At 41.0% G+C, this 27708-nt stretch overlaps 1 protein-coding gene across 1 annotated transcript; it reads right to left on the reverse strand.

Annotated features, from left to right (window-relative positions):
* Nucleotides 1-5357: 5357 nt before the first annotated feature.
* gtf2a2 (general transcription factor IIA, 2) lies at nt 5358-26005 on the reverse strand. The gene is made up of 4 exons (XM_073024849.1): nt 25867-26005; nt 25378-25482; nt 22763-22889; nt 5358-5625 (listed from the first exon to the last, which is right to left on the reverse strand). The coding sequence occupies exons 1-4, from the start codon at nt 25936-25938 to the stop codon at nt 5600-5602; spliced, it is 330 nt and encodes a 109-aa protein (XP_072880950.1). The 5' UTR covers nt 25939-26005; the 3' UTR covers nt 5358-5599.
* Nucleotides 26006-27708: the final 1703 nt, after the last annotated feature.

The raw sequence follows: 27708 nt of genomic DNA on the forward strand, positions 1-27708 counted from the left end.
CAATATTATTGAATATTTATAGTTGTAAATTAATATAAAAACAAGGGAGTATGAACTTCAGTGCTACTGATCTCTGGTTTTGACTTAAGCTGGAATGATCAGAGCATCTAGTAGAATTACACCAGCAGTGAGGGAATACCTTGCAGTTATTTGCCCAGAATTCTCCAACAGCACCACCCAAATCCACATCCTCTACCACCAAGGACAAGGGCTTCAGCTTCAGAAGAACAACACTACTTGTAGGTTCTCCTCCACATTCCTGAGTGGAAACAAATGAAATCATTGCCGCTGGGACAAAACGCTGAAATTCCTTCCCCAACAACACCTGCACCAGAAGCTCACCACCTTCTCAAAGATGGGCAATCACTTGTGAGTAAGACCCAGATAAAAAATATGAAAAGTTCTGATGAAATAAGTGGCAGGAGGGATGAAGGAACCAGTAAGCAGATTTCCAAGTTAAATTCGAAAAGGATGCCACACTGAAGCACACTTGCAATCAAAGTCTCAGCCTGGAAAGGGTCCCGACTGTGTGGAAAACATCATGTGTGGTCCCAGTACCCAAGAAGTTCCAACCGAAAGTCTTGAATGACTACCGTCCTGAGGCCCTGACCTCACATCATGAAGACCCTAGAGAGGCTGGATCTGGCTCACCTCCGACCCCTGGTCAGATCAACCCCCGATCCCCTGCAGTTTGCCTACCAGGAGCACATTGGAGTCGATGATGCTGTCATCTACCTGCTGAGCAGAACCTACTCTCATTTGGATAAGTGGGGCAGCACTGTGAGGATCATGTTTTTTTAACTTCTCAAGTCCCTTCAATACCATACAGCCCTCACTGCTCTGGGAAAGCTCTGTTCAATGCAGCTTGGCACTTCCATTGCATCCTGGATAATGGACTGCCTGACTGGCAGACCACAGTTTGTGCAGCTTCAGAGCTGTGTGTCAGACATGGCTATAAGCAGCACTGGGGCCCCCAGGGGACTGTATCGGTGACTTCCTGTTTACTCTGTGTATCTCGGATTTTAGATACAACACTGAGTCATGTCCTCTGCAGAAATTCTCTGATGACTCAGCATAGTTGGGTGTATAAAGGGAGGACAGGAGGATGAATTCAGGGCCCTGGTGGAGGACTTTGTCAAATGGTGCAAGCTGAATCACCTGCAGCTCAACATCAGTAAGACAAAGGAGATGGTGATAGACCTTAGGAAGACTAAGCCTGCACTACTCCCTCTTTTGATAGTGAGGACATGGATATGGTGAGGACCTACAAGTACCTGGGGGTGCACCTGGATGACAGACTTGAGTGGAGCATTAACACAGAGGCAGTGTACAAGAAGGGCCAGAGTTGCCTCTACTTCCTGAGGGGACTGAGGTCCTTTAGAGTATGCAAGCCTCTCCTTCACATGTTCTACCAGCCCGTTGTCACCAGTACAATCTTCTATGCGATGGTGTGCTGGGGCAATGGCGTCAACACGGGTGTTGCTAACAGGCTCAATAATCTGATAAGTAAGCTTGGCTCTGTCATAGGAGTCAAACTGGACATACTGGAGGCTGTGATAGAACAAAGGACCCTATGAAAGATCCTGGCAACTCTAGACAATGTTTCTCACCCTCTGCATGCCACCTTGGCTGAACAGAGGAGCACTTTTAGTAATAAACTAAGACAACTGCTCTGCTCCAAAGAGCACTGTATGAGGTCATTCTTACCCTTGGCCATTAGGCTCTATAATGAGTCAACCTATAGCCGGGGAAGTGACGACCCCCTCCTGTTAGACAGTTATTAACCTCGGTTTACCAGAGCTCCTTTTAAGCTCTCTATAGCTCTCTTTAGCACACTCTGCTATCGCAGACACCCTGTGCAATACTACCGTCACTTTTTATATGGATGGTGTGAATGCGCACCCATTACTGTATAATATTACGGTAATTCTTGCACCATCATCTTATCAGTGTGAACTTGGCAATCTTGTAAATCTTGTCATCTTTGACTTGTAAATCTTGTACATTTTGTGCTGAGGGTAACTTATTTTCTTATTCTTCTAACATTTATGTCTGTGCACTTGTAATACTACTATGGCACTGTAATTTCCTCTGGGATCAATAAAGTATCTATCTATCTATCAATGTATGAGCACACAGGATGCTAGTAAACAGAGCCAAAATGGCACTCAGCACAAAGTGGGTTTTCTTGGGGATTAATGCAGTGGTCTCAATGCTAATAGTCTACTAATGAGTTGGATAAACAAGTGTTCTGCAGCTAAATTAGTGAACAAGGATCTGCATGCAATGAGAGCCTGCAAGGGAATAGATTCAGTAAGTGGACAAAGATTTGGCATATGCAGTACAAGTTAAGGAAATGCAAGGCTATTGAATTAGAACAGAAAAAAATATAGTATAAGTGGAGTCATGGAGTACTACAGCACAGAAACAAGCCTGTTAGACCATCCATTACGTGCCAAACTATTATGCTGCTTAGTCCTATGACCATAGCCTCCCATCCATGTATCCATCCACTGGAAGTTGATCACACACTCTCACCAACCTGAGTGCAGGAGATCCCATCATGGTTCTCTTAAACACTTCACCTTTCACTCTCAACCTCTGACCTCGAGTTCTACTCTCACCCAACCTCATTGGAAAAAGTCTGCTTGCATTTGCTCCATCTATACCCCTCTACTTTGAACACCTCTGTCAAATCTACCCTCATTCTCCTATGCTCCGGGAATAAAGTTCCACCCTATGGCAACACAAACAAAATGCTGGAGGAACTCAGCAGGCCAGCAGCATCTATGGAGAAAAAATAAAAGAGTCAACAATTCATCAGGGCCACAGGTACTGCCTGGCCTGCTGAGTTCCTCCAGTATTTTGTGTGTGTTGCTTTGGATTTCCAGCATCTGAAGATTTTCTCACAATTGTGAAGTCCCAACCTATTCAGCCTTTCCCTGTAACTTAGGTCCTCACATTCTTGTAGATCTTCTCTGCACTCTTTCAATGTTATTGATGTGTGTCCTGTAGGTAGGTGATCAGAACTACACACAATCCTCCACATTAGGCCTCTCCAACATCTTATACAATGTCAACATGGCCTGATGAAGGCTTTCAGCCCAAAACATCAGCTGCTAACTCTTTTCCATAGATGCTGCCTGACTTGCTGAATTCCTCCAGCATTTTGTGTGGTGACTCTGATATCCACCATCTGCAGATCTTCTCTTGATTGTGTAACATCCCATCTCCTGTACTCAATGTGCCAAAAGCCTTCTTTATGACCCTATCTGTCTGTAACACAACTTTCAAGGAATTATGGGTCTGTTTTCCCAGATCTCTCTGTTCTACCACACTCCACAGTGCCCTACCACTCACCACTTAAATCCCACTGTAGTTCGAAGTGCGAAACCTCACACTTGTCTGCATTAAATTCCATCTTCCATTTTTCCAGCTGGTTCAGATCCCGCTGCAAGCCACAATAGCCTTCATGCTGTCCACTACATCCCCAATGTTGGTGTCATCCGCAAGTTTGCTGATCCAGTTTACTATATTACCATCTAGATCATTGATACAAATGGCAAAAAGAAAGAGACCCAGCCCCAATCCATGTGGCACAACACTAATCACAGGCCTCCAGTCAGCAAGGCAACCATCTGCTACCACTCTCTGGCTTTTTCCAAAATACAGCTGTCTAATCCAATTTGATATCTCATCCTGAATAGCAAGCAACTTAACCTTCTTGACCAACCTCCAATTGCAGGGCCTTGCCAAATATCCACTGCCTGTCATTCATCTTTCCTAGTAACTCCTCCAATGATTGGTTAGGCATGACCTACCATGTACAAAGTCATGTTGACTATCCCAAATGAGTCCATCTATCCAAATACCTATATATCCAGTCTCTCAGAATACCTTCCAATAACTTAACTACTACTGACATCAGGCTTAACAGACTTTAATTTCCTAGTTTATTGTTGGAGCCTTGTTCTTGTTTATTCTTAAACAACGGAAAAACATTAGCCATTCACTAATCCTCCAGCACCTTACCCATGGCTAAGAACGTGTTAAATAACTCTGCTAGGGCCCCTTCAATTTCTTAACTAACCTCTCTTAAGTTCTGATGGTTAGCCAGCTAATTGGCCTCAAGACAGCAAGCGCCTCCTCCTCCATAACTGCATACAGTCCCTGACCTCACTGACGTTTTGCTTCACTTCTATAGACTGTGTCCATCTCCTGAGTACAGACATTTAAAAAAATCCATTTATGATCTCTCCCATCTCTCTCAGCACCATGCATGCATAGATGACCCCTCTGATCTTCCTGAAGACCAATTTTGTCCCTTACTATCCTACTGCTCTTAATGTATCTTGGGATTATCCTTCACCTCATCTACTAGAGCAACCTCATTCCCTCTTTTAGTCCTCCTGATTTGTTTCTTTAAGTATTCTCTTCCATTTAAGGTCAAGTACCTTATTTGTTCCTTGCTGCCTCCTCCTTCTTAACCAGGGCCTCAATATTTCTTGAAAAACCAAGATTCCCTGAACAGACATAGAATGTTGTGGAGGAGAAAGATCTGAACAAGTTCATGAACCATGCAGCTAAGAACACGAATGAAGGTTGTCTTTATTGCAAGAGGGATGGATACAAGTCAAGCCATACTGAAAGGAGATTTGGCAAGGCTGCACTTAGGGCACTGCACACACTTGGCTCTCATGAATGAGCAAAATTCATCCGTTGGTATATCATTCATACACTGATTCTTGGGGTGATGGCGCTGGCTTATTATGAACAATTGAACAGGTTGAGTCCATAGCTATTATCATTGAGAGTAAATGCCGATAAGTGTCAACGCTTGGGGGGGGGGGGGGGGGGAGAACCTTAACGTGTCTTAGTTTTAGAATAAGGAGATGCCTATTTAGTACAGAGATTATGGATCAGGAAACTAATATTCTCTATCACAGTATTGTGGAGGCAGAATTGCTGAAAATTTTCACAGCTAAGATAGACTGAGACAATCAGAGGGGCTGGTTGTTTTGAAGATGAGAGGAACATACAAGAAAGTAGAAACAAGATAAAGACCATAATCGACCATGATCTCTTAAAAAAAAATCAGCCATGATTGAATGGTGGAGCAGACTTGATGGGCCAGATGGTCTAATTCTGCTCCTATGTCTTATGGTCTTAATGAATCTCAGTGGGTCACAGGGACAATGGACTGTCACTGAAGATCTCTATGCCCTTTGGACTAAAGCCCAACTCTTTCAAGGAGGGAGATTTCCATTCTTCCCTGGTTTGGGAACCCCAATCACAAATTCACTGACCGTGAGAGGTGTTCTCATTCCAAAACAAAAAAAACGACAAGTCAGGCAGGATGAGCAAAGAAAAGTTACATAAAACTTTATTACAGATTCATCTTTCAAACATAAAAAAGTTACACTGTCTATAAAAAGTAACATTCTCACTGATATTGTACATCCTGGGGATACACTTATACCCCATTATTTGTTCCATGGAGCAGTTTGAGATCAGCCAACTGCTGTTCAAAACATCTGAATCAATCACAATACATCTGGTCTGGATGCTGCTTCAGCAAAAAGCCTTCATTGGTGACAAATCATTCTGCAGCATTCGAACCAGTATCTGTAAATAAAAGCAAAAAGGATCAGATCATTTCATTGCCAACAAGTGAAACATACCAGCATTGATTGTGGTTCACAAGACAATACCACAACAGGCAACAGCACAGCAACCCACAATTTACAAGGCAATAGTGCAAACAGCCATGAGCAATCCACAACTAGCTGAACCGTCATATACAGAAATCTCAGTAATCAAACTTAAATAAACGTGAACATATGAACAGATTAATTATCAATGGCAGGAAAGACCATTTAAGATTTGTACAGGGACAGTTGGGGTATTACACCTGAATTTTATTGAGAAATTGGATAGCTACAGGTAAGAAGTTTCGGAGATGACGTACAGTCCTGATGGTAATGGACTTCTAGTATCTCCCTGATGACAATTTGGTAAATAGGTGAATGCTGGGGTAGGTGGAGTCAGCAGCGATTTTTTTTCCAGCTCTTTTCTTTTCATTGAACAGGTCTTCTAACATCAGTAGCTGACAGCAATGATCTTCTCTGTTGAATGAACCAATCGCTGCAACCTGGGCTTGGAGGCAGTGGTGGGAAACCAAATGGTAATGGAGGATGTCACAACACTCTCTGATGAAAATTCATCAAGATACACCCTGACATATTGCTTCCTAAGCTGGTGCAGGAAGAACCATCTCTGCTGGGCTTTCCTAGTGATGAATGTACAGTCAGCCCTCCTTATCCGTGAATTCTGCATCCGCTAATTCAACCAACCGCGAATTGCGAAAACCCGGAAGTGCTCTTCCAGCACTTGTTGTTCGAGCATGTACAGACTTTTTTCTTGTCATTATTCCCTAAACAATGCAGTATAACAACTATTTTACATAGCATTTACATTGTATTAGGTATTATAAGTAATCTAGAGATTATTTAAAGTATACGGGAGGATGTGCGTGGGGCATCGTGGATCGGGATCAAAAAAAAATCGGAAGTTATCTTACTAAGTAAGTCAGAACAGGTACATCTGGTATTATTTAGCGTCAGTTAGTCAAACATTTGCATTCATATATAGTATATATTTTACCTTTCTATGCATATAAAACACTTAAGAACATATGTTTCAGCGCCGGGCTCGGGAAGTTTCCGAGTTCGATCCAGTGATAGATCGCTATCGAGGGTGCTCTCCACCGTGCAGGGTTGATGTGGAGGATCAAAAACCCAAAACCCAATAATTAAACCACTGCGCTGCTTAGTAATAATTGTAACTTTCATTGGGGCACAGCCTTTCTCACTTTATCCTTTAAAATTGTTCTGGTCATTGACCGACGTAGCCTAACGCTTTTCCAATGACTGATGGCGTTTCACCTCTTTCCGATTGCTTTATTATTTCCACTTTGTTTTCAATCGTTATCATGATTATTTTCGTGAACAGAAACGCTGCGGATTCAGATCCCTGCCACTGGGTCCTAATGGCCACAGCACTGAGACAGGTTAAATAAGGTCTTGGGTTCCGCTGGGTCCTAAGGTCCACCGCACTGAGACATGTTGAATAAGGGACTTAAGCATCCGCGAATTTTGGTATCCGCGAGGGGTCCCGGAACCAATCCCTCACAGATAAGGAGGGCCAACTCTAATGTGTCTGTCCTCTTCAATTTACTGGTAACAGTAATCCCCAGGAATCTGAATGACTTGATCACACACACAAGCTGACCATTAATTTTCGGAGTGGTGGTTGGGTGGGGGGGGGCAAAGGGGTCAGGGGAAACAGGTAACCGGTTGTCAGCTGAAGTCAATCCTTATTTCTAATGTCTTGGTAACATTAAGCTCCAAGTTGTTACGAGCACACCATGCTGCAAGAGACTGTCTACCTCTCTTTGATAACAGGTCACTTCATTATTAGAGACGAGACCAACTACAGTCATGTCATCCTCGAACTTCAGAATTTTAATGGATATGTCTGTGGAGGTACAGTCATTTGTATACAGTGAGTAGAGGAGGGGGTGGAAGAACACAGCCCTGGGGAGAGCCTGTGCTTACAGACATTGAATCAGAGAAGTAGGAGCCCAACGTTACATACTGCTTCCTTCTTGTCAGAAGTTCGTAATCCACTGACAAGATACGATAGCTTAACTTGCTGTGGAGCAACTCTGGAACAGCAGTGATGAAGGTGAAGCTGATATCCAAAAACAAAATCCTCATATAGGTGCTGGGGGAGTCCAGAAGTTGAAAAATGTAATAAAGACACAAGTTAACTGCATCCTCAACTGTGCAATTTGCTCTATAAACAAACTGTAGTGGGTCAAGAAGATGATCAGTTAAGGACTTCAGGAAGACATTCAAATATTTTCATAACTACTTTCATAAAAATCAGTGTAGTAAGCTGCTCATGATTAACTGGCCCCTCTCTGCTCTAAATTGATTCAGCTGCATCAAAAAATTTAGTGGTAAGTCCACAACAATGCAGTAGTTAATGTTGTTGCCTCAGCTCCAGCGATGCAGTTCGATCCTAAACTCGAGCATCTGTTTTTAGTTTGCACGTTCAACTCCGTAATCATGCAGATTTCCCCAAAACTTCCTGGGTTAATTGTCCACATTGCCCCCTCGGTGCAAATTAATGGCAACAAGAATAAAAGAGGATAAAATGGTAGGAGTAAGTGAAAATAGATTGCAAGGGTACATGGAACAGGACTGATAAAATTGCTCCCAAGAGTCAGAATAGTCAAATGGCCTCCTGCCAAATCATGAGGTAAGAGATTTGATGTTGAAATTACCAGCCTGTAGTACTTGGTAAAGTGGTTACATTTGAAGAAAGAGAAAGAACTTAGGGTCAGTCAGCAAGGATATGTTCAGGGAACCGTGGCCAACAGCCTGATTTTTTGAGGAACTTATCTGGGTTGATGAGGGCAGACCACCAGATGTTATCTATATGGGTTTTAAGCAAAGATATTTGCAAGATCCCAAATGACCAGCTTTCCAAAAAAGTAAAAGCTCATGTGATCCAAGGGAGTAAATTGGATCCATTGCTCAATAGCAAGCAAAGAATAATGGCTTGTGCATGTCTTTTTACAGGGAAGGTATTGCTATTTGGGTTTCACAGGGCTGACGTTGATTAATTCAACTGGAGTCCATGCATGTGACTGAGAGGAAAAAAAAGTGAGATGGCGTATTGAGCTTTCAGAAAGTTCTCAATAATGTCCCACACATACACCATTCTCAGTTTGATAAGCTATGACTAATGGATACCACAGGGATCATAGCTTGGGGTGCTGCAAACTGGGATCTATCAATGCTTTGGCCAAGGGGACCAAAGGCACCAATTGGCACCAGAGTAACAATTTTTTCTGTGCAAGTCTCATCAACCATTCCTATTCAGAAATACTCCTCTTATGCACTACATGTATTTTTTTGTAACTTTGTGTAATTCTGTAACTTTTCGTAATTTTGTCTTGCACCCTACCGCTGCCACGAAAAAAACCTTTTCACAAAATGTCATTGATTATAAATCTGATTCTGACTGCAAGTTTGCTAATGATGGGTTTAGCGTGATGAAGGATGTCCAGAGACTTCAGGGAGCTATGGGCAAGCTATACAAGTGTGTGAGACTGACAAATGAAATTCATTGTGGAAAAATGTAGAACAAGAACAGAATAGGAAAGCAGGTTAAATGCTGATAGTGACGATGTTCCAAAGGACTGAGATGTGCTTGTAAACATGTCACTGAAGACCAAAACACATGTGCAGAAAGTTGTGTTCTATAGGCCTTTAGTACAAGATGATATGAACAGTGGAGTAATGAAGTCTTGTTGTAATGTGTAGAGTCTTGCTGATACCTCACCTAAATTATTGGAGGTTGCAGTTTTGGCTTTCTCACCCAAAAACATAATTCCGATAAAAGTTATACTTTACAATATGGTACAATGGTTCCAGGATAGTAGGTTTGTAGAACTAGTAAAAACCAAGTGGACTGTGACTGCATTTTCTAGAATTTGAGGGATCTCATCACAACTCAGGCTCTATAAAGTTGTTGTGCCAACTGGTCTTAATTCCTCCATTTATTTCCTCCTTTCTTATACGGAAGTGTTACATTTGTTACTTTCCCATTTTCTACCACTTTTCCAGAATTTAAGATCATCCCTAGTATTTTTGCTGTTGGTGGCAAAATTCAGTACTTGCTGAGTCTTACACCTTTTAATTTATCCAGTCCTTTCTTTTTAGTGATAAGTACAACTACGTACTGTCTCTATATTTGCTAAAATGTACAACCCAACCAGCTGCAAAACAAGCCACCTGTTGCAAAGGGACAGCGGGAAAAGTTCAGATTTCTGAAGTGCCACACAACCAACCGGTGCTGTTAGGACTATGGAGTCCGGTGCTGTGCAAACAACTGCTCTTTCCCAGAGATTACCTCAGGAATTAGAACAGTTTAGTGATTCCAGCACAGGTTCAATTGTCTCCATTTCAAAGAGGAAGAATGGCTGCAAGGGATAGAAATTTTAGGCAATTTATATTTTGTTTAAATGTATTTCTAGTGCCAATTTTAAACATTTAAGATATTTAATTCTTAAGGGTTTTGAGTCACTTGGCAGCAGGTTTGGTCTGGGGGTGCACTTCAGCAGCTGTCAAGTGCCTTCCATGGGATGTGCAATTAAAAGCTCCTGCACAAGGCACTGCCTCTTTGATCAGATTTATCCACCTTCCTCAAGTTCTCACCAGGGAATCTGTTCAAGGTGGACATAGCTTAACAGCTGATGAGACTGTATTTGACAAAGGCAAAACAAAATATTTTGTTATTACATCAGCCATTCCTTTATTCTCCATTAAAATTCCTCATGACATTTATTCTTTAAAATCCATATTAAATTTTGTCCACTTTCCTTAATTATATTTTTGCAGAAACTTTTTTAAAATATTTTTTTCTATTAATTCACTCTCACTTATCCCTGTTAGTAATTTCCTGGTAATTGATTCCAAAAAACTCTCCCAATTCACAAACTTGCTAATCTTCTAAAGCAACATTATATGCTTCCTTTGATATAATAGGGTCTTTAACCTTAATTAGTCACAAATGAATCAATTTCTCTCTCAAAAGAATATACACTTGTTTGAGAATTCTGAAACTTCTTTAAATACCATCCATTCTAAGCCTAAGAACAGAAGGTTACATAAAGGGAAATCCTTTTAATGTAGCAAGTGGTTAGGTCTGGCATGCACTGCCGGAGGTAGCAGTGGAAGTACACTCTTTAATTTCCCCATCTACCCTGTCAATGTATCTTTAATATCTACATACAGTAACTATCTTCACAAAACTGCAATTTCCAATTGAAGTTTCTCTTGAACTGCACAGAAACTTCAAATGTTTCACCCCAGAGGGTCACCCATCACAAGAATAATTATTAACACTGCTCCATCACAAAGGAAACAGGAAGGCCTGGTTCTCTAGCTGTGTAATATTGTTCCAAAAACCATTGCCCCAAACATCTTCCAAATTACATTCACTAACAGGATTTGCCCAGTCTACAAGAAGGTTATGGTTACCTTCACCATAAGCGCATATTTCTTGATTAATTTTCTCTCAGACTGTATTATTACAATTAGAGAGCCTGTTAACTATTCATTCTAATGTTATTTTGTCCTTTCATCTATCGACGCCTAGACTAATGTAATGGCTGCCTCACTGCTGCCCACATAGAAGTTTATATCATCTGAGCTACACCCCACCCACCCTAACTAATTCCCAACCTTTCCCAAGCAACCACAACTTAAGTGAGATGGTAGTATACTGGTTTACACATTGCTTTACAGTGTTAGTGATCACCATTTGGGGTTCAATTCCCATTGCTGCCTGTAAGGGGTTGTACATTCTTTCTGTGACTGTGTAGGTTTCTGTGAAATGCATACATCACCATGTGATATGCACATACCTTGCTTAAATGAATTTAGACCCACAATTCAGACTCCCGTGTCTTCCTTTAAATTAGTTTAATATTTTGAAGTTACCAATAAAAACAGGTAAGGCCTGAAAAAGGTATATAAATTTAGGCAGGATATTCATTTTAATAGAGTTAATTCATCCAATCAACAACGATAGAGAGTTGGGCAACCAGTTTGATAGTGCCCTTTTCACATAATTCAATAGGATAAGAAATTTCTTTTAGGTGTTTATAATTCTTATAATTGTTACACCCAAATAGGTAAATTGATTTCTTACAATTTTAAAAGAAAGGTTAGTATTAATTGATACCAGATTATTCAAGGGGAAAAGTTCACTCTTATGTAAATTCAATTTATATCCTGAAAACTGGCTGAAACAGGAGAGTAAAGAAAGCGTAGTTAACAAGGTCTCAACATTAGAAATAAAAAGCAATAGATCATCAGCATAGAGCTAAACTTTGTGGGTAGTACCTCTCCTTAGAATACCAGTGATATCATTAGATCCTCAAAAAGCAATAGCTAAGGGTTCTAAAGCCAGATCAAAGAGCTCAAAGGACATCTTTGTCTGGCTCCATGTTGGAGTTTAAAAGGTTTAGAATTCTGAAAATTAGTAAGAACCTGAGCAGAGGGAGATAAATAAAGTAATTTTTTTTAAATAATCTGGTCCAGGGTAGATAAACCTCCTGGACCAAGTGGAATGCACCCTCGTGTTCTGAAGGAAGTAGCTGTGGAGATTGCGGAGGCATTAGCAATGATCTTTCAAAAGCCGATAGATTCTGGCCTGGTTCCGGAGGACTGGAAGATTGCAAATGTCACTCTGCTATTTAAGAAGGGGACAAGGAAGCAAAAAGGAAATTATAGACCTGTTAGCTTGACATCGGTGGTTGGGAAGTTGTTGGGAGTCGATTGTCAAGGATGAGGTTACAGAGTACCAGGAGGCATATGACAAGATAGGCAGAACTCAGCATGGTTTCCTTAAAGGAAAATCCTGCCCGACAAACCTAGTGCAATTTTTTGAGGAAATTACAAGTAGGCTAGACAAGGGAGATGCAGTGGATGTTGTGTATTTGGATTTTCAGAAGGCCTTTGACAAAGTGCTGCACATGAGGCTGCTAAACAAGATAAGAGCCCATGGAATTACAGGAAAGTTACATATGGGGATAGAGCGTTGGTTGATTGGCAAGAAACAGAGAGTGGGAATAAAGGGATCCCATTCTGGTTGGCTGCCGGTTACCAGTGGTGTTCCACAGGGGTGCGTGTTGGGGCCGCTTCTTTTTACATTGTATATCAACAATTTGGATTATGGAATAGATGGCTTTGTGGCTAAGTTTGCTGATGATACAAAGATAGGTGTAGGGGCTGATAGTGCTGAGGAAACAGAGAGTCTGCAGAGACTTGGATAGATTAGGGGAACGAGTAAAGAAGTGGCAAATGAATTACAATGTCAGAAAGTGTACGGTCATGCACTTTAGTAAGAAGAAATAAACAGGCAGACTATTATTTAAATGGGGACAGAATTCAAGGTTCTGAGATGCAACAGGACTTGGGAGTCCTCATGCAAGATACCCTTAAAGTTAACCTCCAGGTTGAGTCGGTGGTGAAGAAGGCGAATGCAATGTTGGCATTCATTTCTAGAGGAATAGAGTATAGGAATAGGGATGTGATGTTGAGGCTCTATAAGGCACTGGTAAGCCCTCACTTGGAGTACTGTGTGCAGTTTTGGGCTCCTTATTTAAGAAAGGATGTGCTGACATTGGAGAGGGTTCAGAGAAGATTCACTAGAATGATTCTGGGAATGAGAGGGTTAACATATGAGGAACGTTTGACTGCTCTTGGACTGTACTCCTTTGAGTTTAGAAGAATGAGGGGGGACCTCATAGAAACATTTCGAGTGTTGGACAGAGTGGATGTGGCAAAGTTGTTTCCCATGGTGGGGGAGTCTAGTACGAGAGGACATGACTTGAGGATTGCAGGGCGCCCATTCAGAACAGAGATACAAAAAAATTTTTTTTAGCCAGAGGGTGGTGAATCTATGGAATTTGTTGCCATGGGCGGCAGTGGAGGCCAAGTCATTGGATGTATTTAAGGCAGAGATTGATAGGTATCTGAGTAGTCAGGGCATCAAAAGTTATGGTGAGAAGGCGGGGGAGTGGGACTAAAGGGGAGATTGGATCAACTCATGATGAAATGGCAGAGCAGACTCGATGGGCCAAATGGCCGACTTCTGCTCCTTTGTCTTATGGTAATTTAATCCATTGAATGAAATCGGGCCCAGTTAAATTTTTGTAAGGTTTTAAATAAATAATTCCATTCAATCCGATCAAAAGCCTTCTCAGTGTCTAGAGATATCATGCATTCCGATATCTCCTTAGAAAGAGAATACATAACATTCAGTAAATGACGAATATTAAAATGGGAAAAGCGATTTTTAATAAATCCAGTCTGATCATCAGATATGATAGATGGTATAATATTTTCAAGCCTACGAGCCAAAACTTTGGATAGAATTTTAGTATCAACATTAAGTAAAGAAATTAGTCTGTATGAAGAGCATTCAGTTAGGTTCTTATTTTTTTTTAAGAATAAGCAAAATGGAAGCTTCATAAAAAGATTGTGGCAGCCCACCCAACTTAAAGGTATCTGAAAAGACAGAACATAAATGAGGTATAACCAATGAGAAAAAAGCCTTGTAAAATTCTCCAGAAAATCCATCAGGACGCAGAGTCTTCCCGGGATGCAATGAATGTACATTCTCGGCAATTTCCTCATAAGAAATAGGTTGATCCAACTGCTTTTGATTATCAACAGAAAGTACAGGGATGTTTAATTGGTCTAAAAATTATTCATTACAGTATTATCTTTAGGATAGTCAGAACTATAAAGTTTAGAATAAAATTCTCTAAAGATATCATTTATTTCTAAATGGTCACCATTAGCTTTACAAATTTCTTTAATTTGCCATTTAGCTATAAAGACTTTTAATTGGTTAACCAATAATTTACCTGCTTTGCCTTCATGAATATAGAATTGACTTTTATCTTTTAGGAGTTGATTTTCAATTGGATATGTTAAAAGAAGATCATATTTAGTTTTAATTTCAACACGTCTTTTATATAAAGCAGGATCTGAAGCCAAAGCATATTTTTGGTCTATTTGTTTCAACTGATTAGCTAAATCAACTCTCTCTTTATTAGCTTTTTTCTTAACACTTGCAGTATAAGAAATAATTTGTCCTCTAATATAGGTCTTGAAAGCATCCCATATAAGACTGTTTTTATTCCTAAATCCTTTTTTGATTCTCTTGATTCAATTCTACCTTCATATATATGGAAAAACAAACATTCTTGATTAAATAAAGTACACTTTCAAAAAGTTAAAAAGAATGGAGGCTTAGCTTTACTAAATTTTAGGTTTTATTACTGGGCAGTCAATATACAAACTCTTACATTTTGGTCATATTACATTAACTGTGAGGGCTGTTCAGTATGGGTCTCTTTAGAAGCTAACTTAAAAAAATTATATTATTTCTCTTCTTGGATCCTCACTTCCTTTATCTTTAAATAAACTAACTGACAATTTGGTAGTTAAACATACTTTAAGGATCTGGATACAATTTAGAAAACACTTTGGTTTATTGACACCTTCTCTTTCTAGTCCCATTTTTTCTAATTGTTTTTTTAAACCTTTTATGACCGATGCAGTTTTTTAAAAAATGGGATAGATTGGGTATTAAATGCTTCCAGGATCTCTTTGTTGGAGGAAGTCTCTGTTCATTTGAGCAACTGTCAGCTAAATATAGCTTACCAAAACCCCACATTTTTCGATATCTACAAATTACAGACTTTCTGCAATCTCAATTACATACATTTCCTATGCGTCTTGATAAGAACTTATTAGATGTAATTTCTAATTTGAAACCTTTTCATAATGGCTCAATATCCAATATTTATGGTATGTTGTTGGGAATAAGAGAGGCTCCTTTAGACAAAATTAAAAATGCCTGGGAACAAGATTTACAGATTTCAGTTTCTGAGGAGACTTGGAATGAAATTTTTAAATTGGTTAACACTTCATCACTATGTGCTTGCCACTCCCTCCTACAATTTAAAGTGGTCCACAGGGCCCACATGTCTAAAGACAAGCTATCTCGTTTTTATCCAGATATATCTCCCTACTGTGATAGATGGAACAATGGAGAGGCTTCACTAATCCATATGTTTTGGACATGCTCGAGTCTTGAAAACTACTCGAAGGAAGTATTCCAAACTTTTTCTGTACTTATTAAAGTAAATCTTAAACCTAACCCTTTGACTGCCTTGTTTGGTGCTGTTGGAGAAAAAGGCATAACTTTGGAGACATCTGATTTGCATATATTGGCTTTTGTTTCTCTTATAGCTAGGAGGGCAGTGTTGCTTAAATAGAAAGATGTTGCTCTGCCTACTCACACTCAATGGTTATGTGATGTTATGTCCTGCTTAAACTTAGACAAGATCCGTTGTTCAATTTCTGATTCTAACCAACACTTTCAAACATTGTGGGGACCATTTTTGAACTACCGTAGATTCCGGACTACAAAGCGCACCTGATTAAAAGCCGCTGGCTCTAATTTTAGAAATAAAATCTATTTTATAAATGTACAGGCCGCACCGGATTTTAGGCCGCACCGAATTTCTGGCGGAACGGATTTTCGGCGCACTGGATTTCCGGCGGACCGGATTTTCGGCGCACTGGATTTCCGGCGGACCGGATTTTCGGCGGACCGGATTTTCGGCCGCTTGTAATATGAGATATTTACAGAGAAAGATATTACACGTGTTGGGCTTCAAATTCTGCCCTGTGTTCGTTTTGGAAGAGAGACAACCAACACCGGATTACAGTGCAGCGTGGCTTTATTGCAGAACGCGTTTTGCCTTCCCCTTACATTCTGCTCTTATTTATACTCCTTTTTCCCCCAAACCAAACCCTCGCTACACATATTTGGTAAGGCTAAACTTTGTTATACCTACCGGTATTTGGTAACATCGGACACTTGTGTCCTTATTGGCCCGATACCATTCACACACGAGTTTTACTGTTTTTTTGTTTACTGAATCGCTAGCAGTTTCGGTGCAGCGGAATCCTCAGTTTCGCTCCCTCCCTCCCTTGTACTGCTGTCTAATATCACGTGAGCCATTCCTGACCTGAAGCGGCAGTCCCAAATTAAATCTCCACCGTCTCACCATCGATTCATGTATGCCAAGATTACGCGCAGCAGCTCGATTTCCTTGTTCAACCGCCAGATTGATTGCCTTTAACTTAAAAGCTGCATCATACGCTTTTCTTCGAGTGTTTTCCATGTTGATGAGGGTGAGTACAAATGGCTGATTTACAATAATTTGTGAAGTGCGCTTGATTTATCGTACAATTTCATTGGACCTCTGTGAACTACTCATCAATTTTATTGGTCTACTGTTACGAGGCAAAATGTTTTGGCGGCATGGGAAAAAACCTTATATTAGCCGCACCTTATTATAAGCCGCTATGTTCAATGCTGTTCAAAGCATGGGAAAAAAGTAGCGGCTTATAATCCGACATCTACGGTACTTTCAAAACCTTTGATTTGGTGTTAAATTACAGATGTTGGCTAATAACATAAATCACGATGTGATAAGGATTTTTTTCTGTCTTTCTTTCTTTGCCAAACAGCTTTGATCTTGGTAGTGGGTTTAGATTCTTCTTTTTAAATAATAAAATTATTACAATTCAAATTACAATTTAATGTATGTGTTTTAGATTATGAATATAGGGTACTGCGATTGCAAGTGTGATTTACATTTAATGTATTCGGTACTACTCCAGCTTCTTTTTACCATAGAACATTACTGCACAGAAACAGGCCTTTTGGCCCTTCTTGGCTGTGCCAAACCATTTTTCTGCCTAGTCCCACTAACCTGCACCTGGACCATATCCCTCCATACACCTCTCATCCATGTACCTGTCCAAGTTTTTCTTAAATGTTAAAAGTGAGCCCACATTTACCACTTCATCTGGCAGCTCATTCCACACTCCCACCACTCTGTGTGTGAAGAAGCCCCCCCCCCCACAAAGTTCCCTTTAAACTTTTCCCCCTTCACTCTTAACCCATGCCTTCTGGTTTTTTTCTCCCCTAGCCTCAGTGGAAAAAGACTGCTTGCATTCACTCTATCTATACCCATCATAATTTTATATACCTCTATCAAATCTCCCCTCATTCTTCTATGCTCCAGGGAATAAAGTCCTAACCTATTCAATCTTTCTCTGTAACTCAGTTTCTCAAGTCCCAGCAACATCCTTGTAAACCTTCTCTGCACTCTTTCAACCTTATTAATATCTTTCCTGTAATTTATACATATATATATTAAAAATCATAATTATATATGTTTATATATATAATGATTTATAATATATATGCTCATGTACTGTGTATTCTTATATGTGAAAATTAATAAAAATATTGAAAAAGGATATTTTGAAGTTACAAACCTTAACATCAGCAATGAGGTATTTTTAAAAAAATTAACCCAAGATGGCTACCAAACTGTTGAAGCACAGCGAGACATTCAAACTAAAAAAAACGCAGCTAATCTTAAAAAAGCACCCCAGCACACACAGTGGCAGTTAAGTTAAAAAAACAGATCAGCATATGTTCTTTGGAAGGTAAGACAAGATCGAATTTTAATTACAAATAAAAGGCAGAAAATAAAAGAAATCACAGGTTCATAAAGAGTGAGCACTGGGTGATAATAATCATCAAAAAGCAGAAATGGCTGGCTACGTTGGATAAATTGACACGTTTCATTACACAAAACATAGCTGGAATATGTATACTGAGAAAACTCAGTGATACTTTGAAGCAAATGAAATAGCTGATGAGAAAGGAGTTTCAATTTTGCTGAGTTCGTTGGGTTTAAAGGCATACAGTTTGCTTCGAAGTTTAACTGCTCCAACCAAACCCATAGAAATGAGCTTTGCTGATATTGTCAAAGTAATGCAGGAACATTTAAAACCATTACTGACTGCAGAATGCTTCAGGTTTCATAAGCAAAATCAAAAAGGAAGAGTCCATTTTGGCATATGTGGCTGAATTGAAGAGATTGTCAGAGCATTGTGACTTTGGTAATGTGTTGAAATGATGCACTGAGAGATTGTTTAGTTTGTGGAATCTTAAAAGAAAGTATTCAAAAAATGGCTCCTAAATGAAGCACAACTTGCTTTCAAAAGAGCAGTTGAAATCACTGTTTTCATGGAAACTGCAGACAGAGATGCAATTGAATTGCAATCAGGAACGAAAGTGAGCGTAAATAAAATTGCAGTGTCTAAACAGAAACCAGCCTGGCCAAACTAATCTGCATGCTGTTGAAAAATCAGATAATGATGAGATTGACAGAGAAGAGTCAACGTTTTGGACCGAGTCCCTTCATCAGGACTGGAGAAAAAAAGTTGAGTCAGAGCATGAAGTTGGGGGGAGGCGAGGAAGAAACACAAGGTGAGAGGTGAAACTGGGGGAGGGGAGGAAGGGGTGAAGTATAGAGCTGGGAAGTTGATCAGTGAAAGAGATACAGGGCTGGAGAAGGGGGAATCTAATAGGAGAGACAGAAGGCCATGGAAGAAAGAAAAGGGGGAGAAGCACCAGAGGGAGGTGCTAGGCAGGTAAAGAGATGAGGTGAAAAAGGGAAATAGGAATGGGGAATGGTGAAGGGGGTGTGTTTCAGTCATTCCACAAAATGAGGTGTCCAGAGCTGTCAGGTTTACTTCTTGAAGTTTCAGAATCAACTCTTACAACCACCAGGGAAGAGGCCCTAAAATCTGAGATTGTTTCACAGCCACAAATCTCACCTGCCAAACAGAATGGCCCCTTTGTCAGGAAAGGGGTCACAAGAGTAAGAGATCCTCCACAGCAATTAAACTTTTAAGCCTGAATGGGACAGTTTAATAATTGACAATAGCTGTGGGTGACTGTATTATATAGTATACTGAGTCTATATAGTATAGCTGAGATGCATACTATATTGAGTTGGAGTTTATACCTAAGCAGGATGGAGTGTTGTGTAATTAGTATTTAAGTGTTGGTGTGTGTGCGTGTGTTTTTGTTTATTTATTTAAATCGATGAAGCACCTTGTTTAAATAATTACAGGTTATATGCATAAATACGTGAATTGCATACATCATCATGGCACCACATGATATTAGTGTGCCTTGTTTAAAATAAACTTGAAGTTAGTCCCACATTTCAGGCTCCCATGTCTTCTTTTGAATTTGTTTATTGTTTTGACATTACAAAACATTAACACATACTGCGTGGTTCGGGCTAGAGTTGTGGGCATCCCCTGCTGACACCAGATACACGGCGACACTTGAGGGCTGCCCAGCACAATCGCCCCTGACTGGATTGACGCAAAACGACACATTTCACTGCAAGTTTTGATATTTCAATGTACATGACAAATAAAGCTAAAGTTAGTCTCAGCAGCTGCTGTGCTCAAACCTGTAGGTGCCATCAGTTCATTTCAGTATGAATACTTGATGTGTGGTGATAACCCTGCCTTTGACTTTTTCCACCACTTTTTCTTGACGCATTACCTCAATTCCCTGTACTATTTTCTATATCTTCACTGTCCCCTTTCAAATGTGTAACATTTCACTCTCTCAGAGCCTACCACAACACACCCACCCTGTCCTCCCCATGCCCGTGTTAAAGTGGACTGCCAAAATAGATCCTTTGAGAAAAAGACTAACAATGACAATTGTGGCCATGGAAGTTAAAGATGGCATCAAATTAAAATAAAACAAATACAACGTTGCAATGATTTGTAAAGGGTCAGGACTCTGGTAAAACTAAATCAGCAAAAGATAATTAAAAAGGGGCAAAACTGTTGAAAACTGTGTGATAAATAAAAACAATGTAAGTGCTTCTAAAACGTACAAGGAGAGCTTGTCACTTAGTGGGTGAAACTTAAATTAATATTGAAATGTGGAACTGGCAGAGATTTTCATGAAATGCTTTGTATCTGTCTTCGAAAAGAAAGTACGAAAAGCCTCCTAATAATAGATTCCGGGGGCAAAGAGGAGCAAAGGCTTTTAAAAATAAAAGCAGTGGCACCAGTTTATAATTTACAGCTGATATTGCCATTTAGCACAATGGAAAGAAAACCAACCAACCTCTAATGAATCAACATCTAATTTTCCACTTTTCTTTAGATCCCAAGGACTTACTTTAACAAATTTGGGACTTTGTTAAATTTGAAAGAGGAAGTATGGCCGACGAGGGCAATGCATTGTGCCCCAATCTTGTGGTGAAAGAAAAGCTCCCACTGCTCTTACACACCCACCTTTTTAACCCTCCAGTACGATTAGTCAAGTTAGGCAATGCAAGCTGACAATTCCAGGCTATTTTAAATTAAGGTTTCGATTGTCTCTTACACTGATTCCCACAATTTTGACAACCGAAGTTTATTCAGCAGTTTGCAATGACTTAGATCATCCCTTTCTTTACACTTGTAGTCCTCCAATCCTGTGACCAGACAGGTACAAGGAACAGCTAACAGGACTAAAACTTGATACGTTCACTAAAACACATGCCTGTTAGAAGGTGCAGTGGCAAAGAAAACGGATGCACTGATTACAATACTCCAAAATTTCTAGATGCTCACAAGTCTTAAATATTTGGATCCAGTTACTTCAGGCCTCATTCTATAATGTACCAATTCTACCTCAAGCATATGCCATTGGGAACTCAGTTAGTGGGGTAGCCTAGTTCCCAAAGTATGTTATGGCTATCGGCAGGAGGATGAATTTCAGGTTTGTGAGTACAGACCTTGACAATAAATGTACTTTGAAATTGCAGGTGCAAAGGGACTTGGAAGTCTTAAAGGTTAACTTGCAGGTTGAGTCAGTAGCAAGGAAGGTAAATGCAACTTTAGCATTCATTCCCAGAGACCGGAACATAAAAACCAAGGATGTAGTGTTGAGGCTTCACAAGGCATTGGTCAGTCTGCACACGGGGTACTGTGTCAACCCTATATCTAAAAAAGGACAAACCGGCATTGGAGAGGGTCCAGAGGAGGTTTACGAGAATGATCCCGGGAATGAAAGGGTTAACATTCGAGGAGCATTTGATTCTGGGCCTGAACTTGGGAGTTTAGAAGAATGGGGTGGGATATCTCATTGAAACATTGAACATTGAAATGCCTAGAGTGGATGTGGAGGGGATGCTTTCAATGGAGAGAGTCTATGACCAAAGGGCACATCCTCAGAATAGAAGGACATCCCTTTAGAACAGAGGTGAGGAGAAATGTCTTTAGCCAGAGGGTGGCGAACCTATGGAATTCATCGCCATAGAAGGCCAATTCATGGGGTATATTTAAAGCAAAGATTGATAGGTTCTTGATTAGTAAGGTTACAGGAAGCACAAGGAAATAAAAAATCAGCCACGATGAAATGGTGAAGACCTGATGAGCTGAATGGCCTGGTTCTGCTCCTACGTCTTGTGGAAAGAACATTAAGAACGTTTACTACCAGATCAAGAAAGGATGTAACAGCAGACCACAGGAGAAAGAAACTGGCATGTACACTGAGGTCAATTACTGCATCCTTAGTTTTTTTTACACAATAGCATGATTCAGTAAAACAGAATTCCTTGTTTCTATACTGCCAGTCCACTTAGGAAACTTGATTGACTCTGGAGCTAAAAGGAAATGTTTAGAGGGATCTGGGCCAAACATAGGCAAACACAACTAGCTCAAGTAGGCACTTGGTCAGCATGGTGAGCTGGACCCAAAAACCAGTTTGTGTGTTCTACAACTCCATGAATCCAGGATGAAAAGAGGATAAGGATTCTATGGCATAGTCTGGATAAAGGGAACGGAAAACATGGAAAAGAGATGATGCACAATGACCTGGATGACTTGCTGCAGTGGAAATTCCTTAAGGACCATAGTTCAGTTAAAAACTCAATGAATCTAGTAATATACAACCCTCTTCCAACTAAACCACATTGCACTCGATTAACCCTGCTCAAAAGCCTATAGTGCAATGGCTACAGGGCTAGTAATTAAAAGGCAAGTTGTTGATCCATGTACATTTTAAAAACCTGCTTTCTGGAGCTGTTAAGCAAAAAAGGAATTAATGGAATTTAAATCACAAATAAACTACTAGGCTTACGCAAGATGACAGATATAAGCTAAATTTGAAGTAAACAAAACATGGAAAGCTTTGTCATTCAACACCAACTCACTTTTGCCATCGCAAGCTACAATCTTCACTTTATCCACTTTGACCAGTTCAGTAACCTCTCGGAATTCCACATCGTTCAGAACAAATGTCCATACATTATCACAGAATCTGTACGTATTCAAAGAGCCCTTTAAAATAAACAAAACCAGGAAGCAGTTCATATATTAAAATTGTATAGAAAGTTAAACTATTGGGCCAAAATCTATTTCAATTTGAGTGATCAGAAGTGTCAGAAACAAAACAAACATGGTCACAAGGGTTTGTACATTGCAAGTCAATGCCCTGAAACTTTGGACATAGCCACATTTCTTTAAAATGTACAAAACCTTAACCAATGCTTTTTCTCCCCAGCCCTCCAGAACCCCATCCTCCAAAAAGTGTGCAGTGTAGAGGGTCTTCCCCACTCTGCACTCAGCTTCCACCATCACCTTCTTTCTGTTTCCGACACAGGTGATATTCTACCCCTTGTATTTCCCCTGTCTTCCCACACCTCCCATTGCACAGCTCAGACACACCTTCCAGTCACCTTCTCAGCAGGCATGTAACCATTGTGCATGCCATGTCTGAACACTCCCCACACCTCCCCTCTCCCGCGTTTCCCTCGGACACATTCACTCTTCCACTCCCAGTGTTAATAGAGCTCCGCTCGAAAGACACAAAATTATAGATCAATATAGGTGGCGTTGTTGGATCTGATTCTGAGGATAGAAATTATTCAAGTAGAGTGGGAGAATACTTAGCTAGCATACTGTTGGCACAAGAGGGCATCCTCACTGTTGGGAGTTTAGTGAAGAGAGTCACAAAGTACCCAGCTGGTTCAGGGAGTCAGAGGGGCAAACTTACACTCTGCAAAAGCAATGGGGGAGAAATAGAAAGGGGATTTCAATGACTTTCACTTTCTATTTCATAATAACCCACTACCATGTAAAAGGCACGGAATTCCTCAGTGTGCTCAGGAGAACTCAACGATACCAATCCCTAATTTAATTTTAGGTGCTGAGGAAGGAACATCTGTGGCAGAATACGTGCAGTGTTGAGGGTAATTTATTTAAATTTTGCATAGCAAGGGCAAAAGTTGAAATTAGAGTAAAAGGTCAAAGGAGAAAATCTAATTTTACTCGACAGAAGTAATTCAGTAAAAGCCCAATTCTGACGAGGCCCGAGTGGCTGAGTTAGTCCCTACGTACTTTAGCAAGGATCTTGACTAGGCAAGTCGGTCAATAAAGCAAATGAGATGCAGGGGAAAGTGGCAAATTGGATCCAAAATTGACTCATCAAAAAAAAAGCAGAGAGTTATGGTTGGTGGGTCATTTTGAGATCAGGTTATCACCAGTAGAGATTCACAGAGCATGGTAGTCAGCCGTATGGTTTTGGAATAGATTAGTAATTGAAAATAAAGTAGGGTGCATGACCCATGGGGCAGTTCACATGAAAACCGGCAAAGTGGTTGACACTACGGAAGGATGGTTTGCTCGGCAAATGGAATTTAATTCAAAGTAGTATGAGCTAAGGCAATTGGAGTGCAATATGACATTGGATGAGGCAGAAAATGCAATCTGAGAGGTGTAGAGGACTGGAGAAGGCTGGGGCTACATATTCATTTGGCCCCAAGAATAGTTGAATACCTACTAGATGTTCTTCTCATTGGCAAGTGTTTGAAATGTACACAATGCTAATTGGCTACGGTTTAAGTATTTTCACTCACCATCTCTCAGGAAAGACTACTGCACTAGAGAGGCTGATTGATGAGGATAGGAAAGTTTTAGCTTGAGGGAAGGTAGAGAAGTGAAGCAGATGTGGCAGAATGGAGAATACAGTGGAACTGTGAGGTCTGGATGGAGTAAAGAGCAAGGACTCATTTCCCTTGAGAGCTAAAATAAAAATGAGCGATGGTTTAAACTTATTGTAAGTCAAAGATTTTTTTTGCCCAGAGTGTAGCAAGGTCTGAAAGGTCAGTGAAAGCAGATACACCCGTTACGTGAAAACGGTACTTGGATTTCTACTTTAACAACTGTCCTGCAGATGAAAGGATCCACTTTTGCAAGGTGGGATTAGGCTGGGGTTTCAACTCAGTAAGACCCACTGGGCCACAAGCCCTGCTGCACCTATATTCTCAACAACTGGCAAATGAATGAATGGCGAAGAGAAACAGTTTTCAAAGCAGTAGAGCTCTGGAACTCACTGCCGAAAAGCATCATGGAAGCAGATTAAATCATGTTTTTAGCTTTTGTATGTGATAATTCTCAACTGGAAAACAAAAGTTGTAAAAGAGAATAATTATGAGAACAGGTTAAAAAAAATTACAGAAGATCATGAACAGGATTAAATTGTTCAAGGTACAGCTAGAATCAGGTCATAAAGGGTCAGTAATAGGATCTGACACAAATGGTCAGACTTACTTATCCAGAGTTTTGAGCAATATGGAAGCTAGGCGAGAGTAAAGAAGAAAAGACTAGAAGCCCAGGTAGTTCAGAGAAGACTTTGACGTCCATTTGTTGGGGCGCTTATGTTGAGCATAAACTTCGCATGACCAGCTTAAATCTGTATTACAGGTACTGGGAAAACAAAAGGTATGGTACGATTTCAAAGCACTGTTAAACCTTCAAATGAGCTCACCCTGAAGTTGACTCGATTGCGCACTCTCTGCGCCAAGGCGTTGTTGATTGCTTTGTCAAACTGTAACAGGACCTGGAGAGCCAGTTGAGGGGTAATCTGCTGGGACTGAAGAGACAGAAGCGAGTAACATTTTCAACCAACACCACAGTAATCGGAAGGCAAAACAGGTGTGCTAGGAATGATAGCAGCCTCGGTGGGTCTCCAGAGGGGAAAGACTGACAAGAGAAAGCAAAGGGTGCAGGGGAGATAGAGAAGGGAGAGGCAGGAGACGGGGTCGAGAGGAGGTGAAGGGGGTCGATGCTGAGGGAGTAGGGGACGCGAGGGTGGGAGGATGAAGGGGGATCTGGCGCTGGGGAGCTGCGGGGATGGCACAGGGCCGGTCTGCTGGCTGATGACTCGGCGACGCGAGGCTGCTGCGGTTCGGGACCCCGCATCCCCGGAAGGCTGACGGCCCACACTGGAAGGGGACGACGACGCCGCCGCCGGTACCTGAATCAGCTCGTCCAGGCTCTCCTGCAGGCTATTTCCCAGCGTCGTGTTCCGGTACAGCTGATACGCCATCACCGCTGCCCAGCAACACTGCGCAGGCGCGTACTGATCAGCCCCGCCCTGCAACGCTGCGCAGGCGCGTACCCACTCGCTCCGCCCCTCGCACGGCGTCACGCCGGCACTCGCTCCTCCTCGACACTGCGCATGCGCGCGCTGAAGAGAATCGCCCGGCAACGCCGCGCAGTCGCACGCAGATCATCTCGGTCTCCACCGGCAACAGCAGCGGCGGAGTTGTGCGCTGACTAACTCCGCCCCGGCACTGTGCAGGTGCTTTTACCCGGTTTGCTTGAGGTGGTTTTGCGAGATGGTTGTGATCTGGTTCCATTTGCATCCCGAGGTGAGGTTACGAGCAAGGTCAGTGTGGAAGCCGCAGGGGGTCTTCCTTTCCTGATAGAGATGGACATATAGGCACTGACATGCAGGGACGAAGGGGGGGTGGTGGGGTGTGTGTGTGTGTGATGTATAGATGATATGAGTGAGTTACTCCTCCTGTGTTTATTATCACAGGTATACATACCAGGGCCAAGTGCCGTGGAAATTACTGTAGCTTTTTGCATCAGCAGCGCAGCATCTTACAAACATAAATCAATGAGCAACACACAAGATGCTGGAGGATCGCAGCAGGTCAGGCAGTATCTATAGGAAGGAAATGGATCGACCCCTCATCTGGATTCACTCCACTTTCTAGTTTTCCAACACCTACTGTTATCGCTAGTGATAAAATAAAGTAAGATTAGAATGCACACATACAACTGTGATTATATTGGGTTTGCTGACCACAAAGTTCTAACTCAAATTAAGACCTTAAGGCCTATCAGATATAAGTAGCTACCAGTACTCTCATTAAAGGGAGATTATATTCTAACTACCCAATATTCAAAGATCAGTTCACTTCCCTGTTTAGCTGCCAATACCCACTATCTGAGCAGTGGGCCCCTTCTCCCTACCAAGGAGAAGATACTTCCAGCTAACAAAATAGTTTAAAATGCAATTCGTTTTCAGTGATACACATTTACAACCAAACAACACTTTTTAAGACACACTTGAAACTCATGGAGGATATCTATCTTAAACAATATTCCCAGGTCACAAAGCACCAAGTTTTTCCAAAACATAGGTACAATTCCTGTAAACTGAAATATACCAGAGGAGTAGATGAACAAACCATCCATCACAGAAATGGAAACCAGAGTAATGGATTTGTAATTCACCCTATGTTTCTTGATGTTTTTACCCCATTTCTAATAAGCCTGAGCTGCTCTGTACATTTATAAACTTTCTCTAACACTGGGATAACTTCTCATGAATATATTTCCTCAGATGCCCTTTTAACACAAATGGTCTCACAGCATCTCAGAGTCACATAGAAGTGTGCAAAAGTCTTGGTCACCCTAGCTAAATATATGTGTCTAACGCTTTTGCATAATACTGTATTTGTCAATGTGGAGTGGAGAGCAAGTTTGCGAATTTGGCAGGAGCAAAGGATGTTGCGAATGGTGATGGTGGAGCGTCACAGGAGGGATGTGGGACTGGTGGCAGAGAAGGGGTGCCAGGGCTGGGGGGCAGTGTGGGTCACACCAGCCCTGAGACACCAAGCAAGGTCATTTGATACCAGACTGGTTTATTGATCATTATAGAATGTCCGGTGTTTCCCACTCTCTCCCCTCTCCCTCTTTTCTCAACCATGATTCCCCTCTTATTGTAGATAGCTTAATGTTCACAGTTCACAATCAATGCTGTAAAGCTAAATTCCTGAGTACATGACCGTTCCAACACATCAGT

Source organism: Hemitrygon akajei, chromosome 21 (assembly GCF_048418815.1).
Source record: "Hemitrygon akajei chromosome 21, sHemAka1.3, whole genome shotgun sequence".
Taxonomy (NCBI): Eukaryota; Metazoa; Chordata; class Chondrichthyes; order Myliobatiformes; family Dasyatidae; genus Hemitrygon; species Hemitrygon akajei.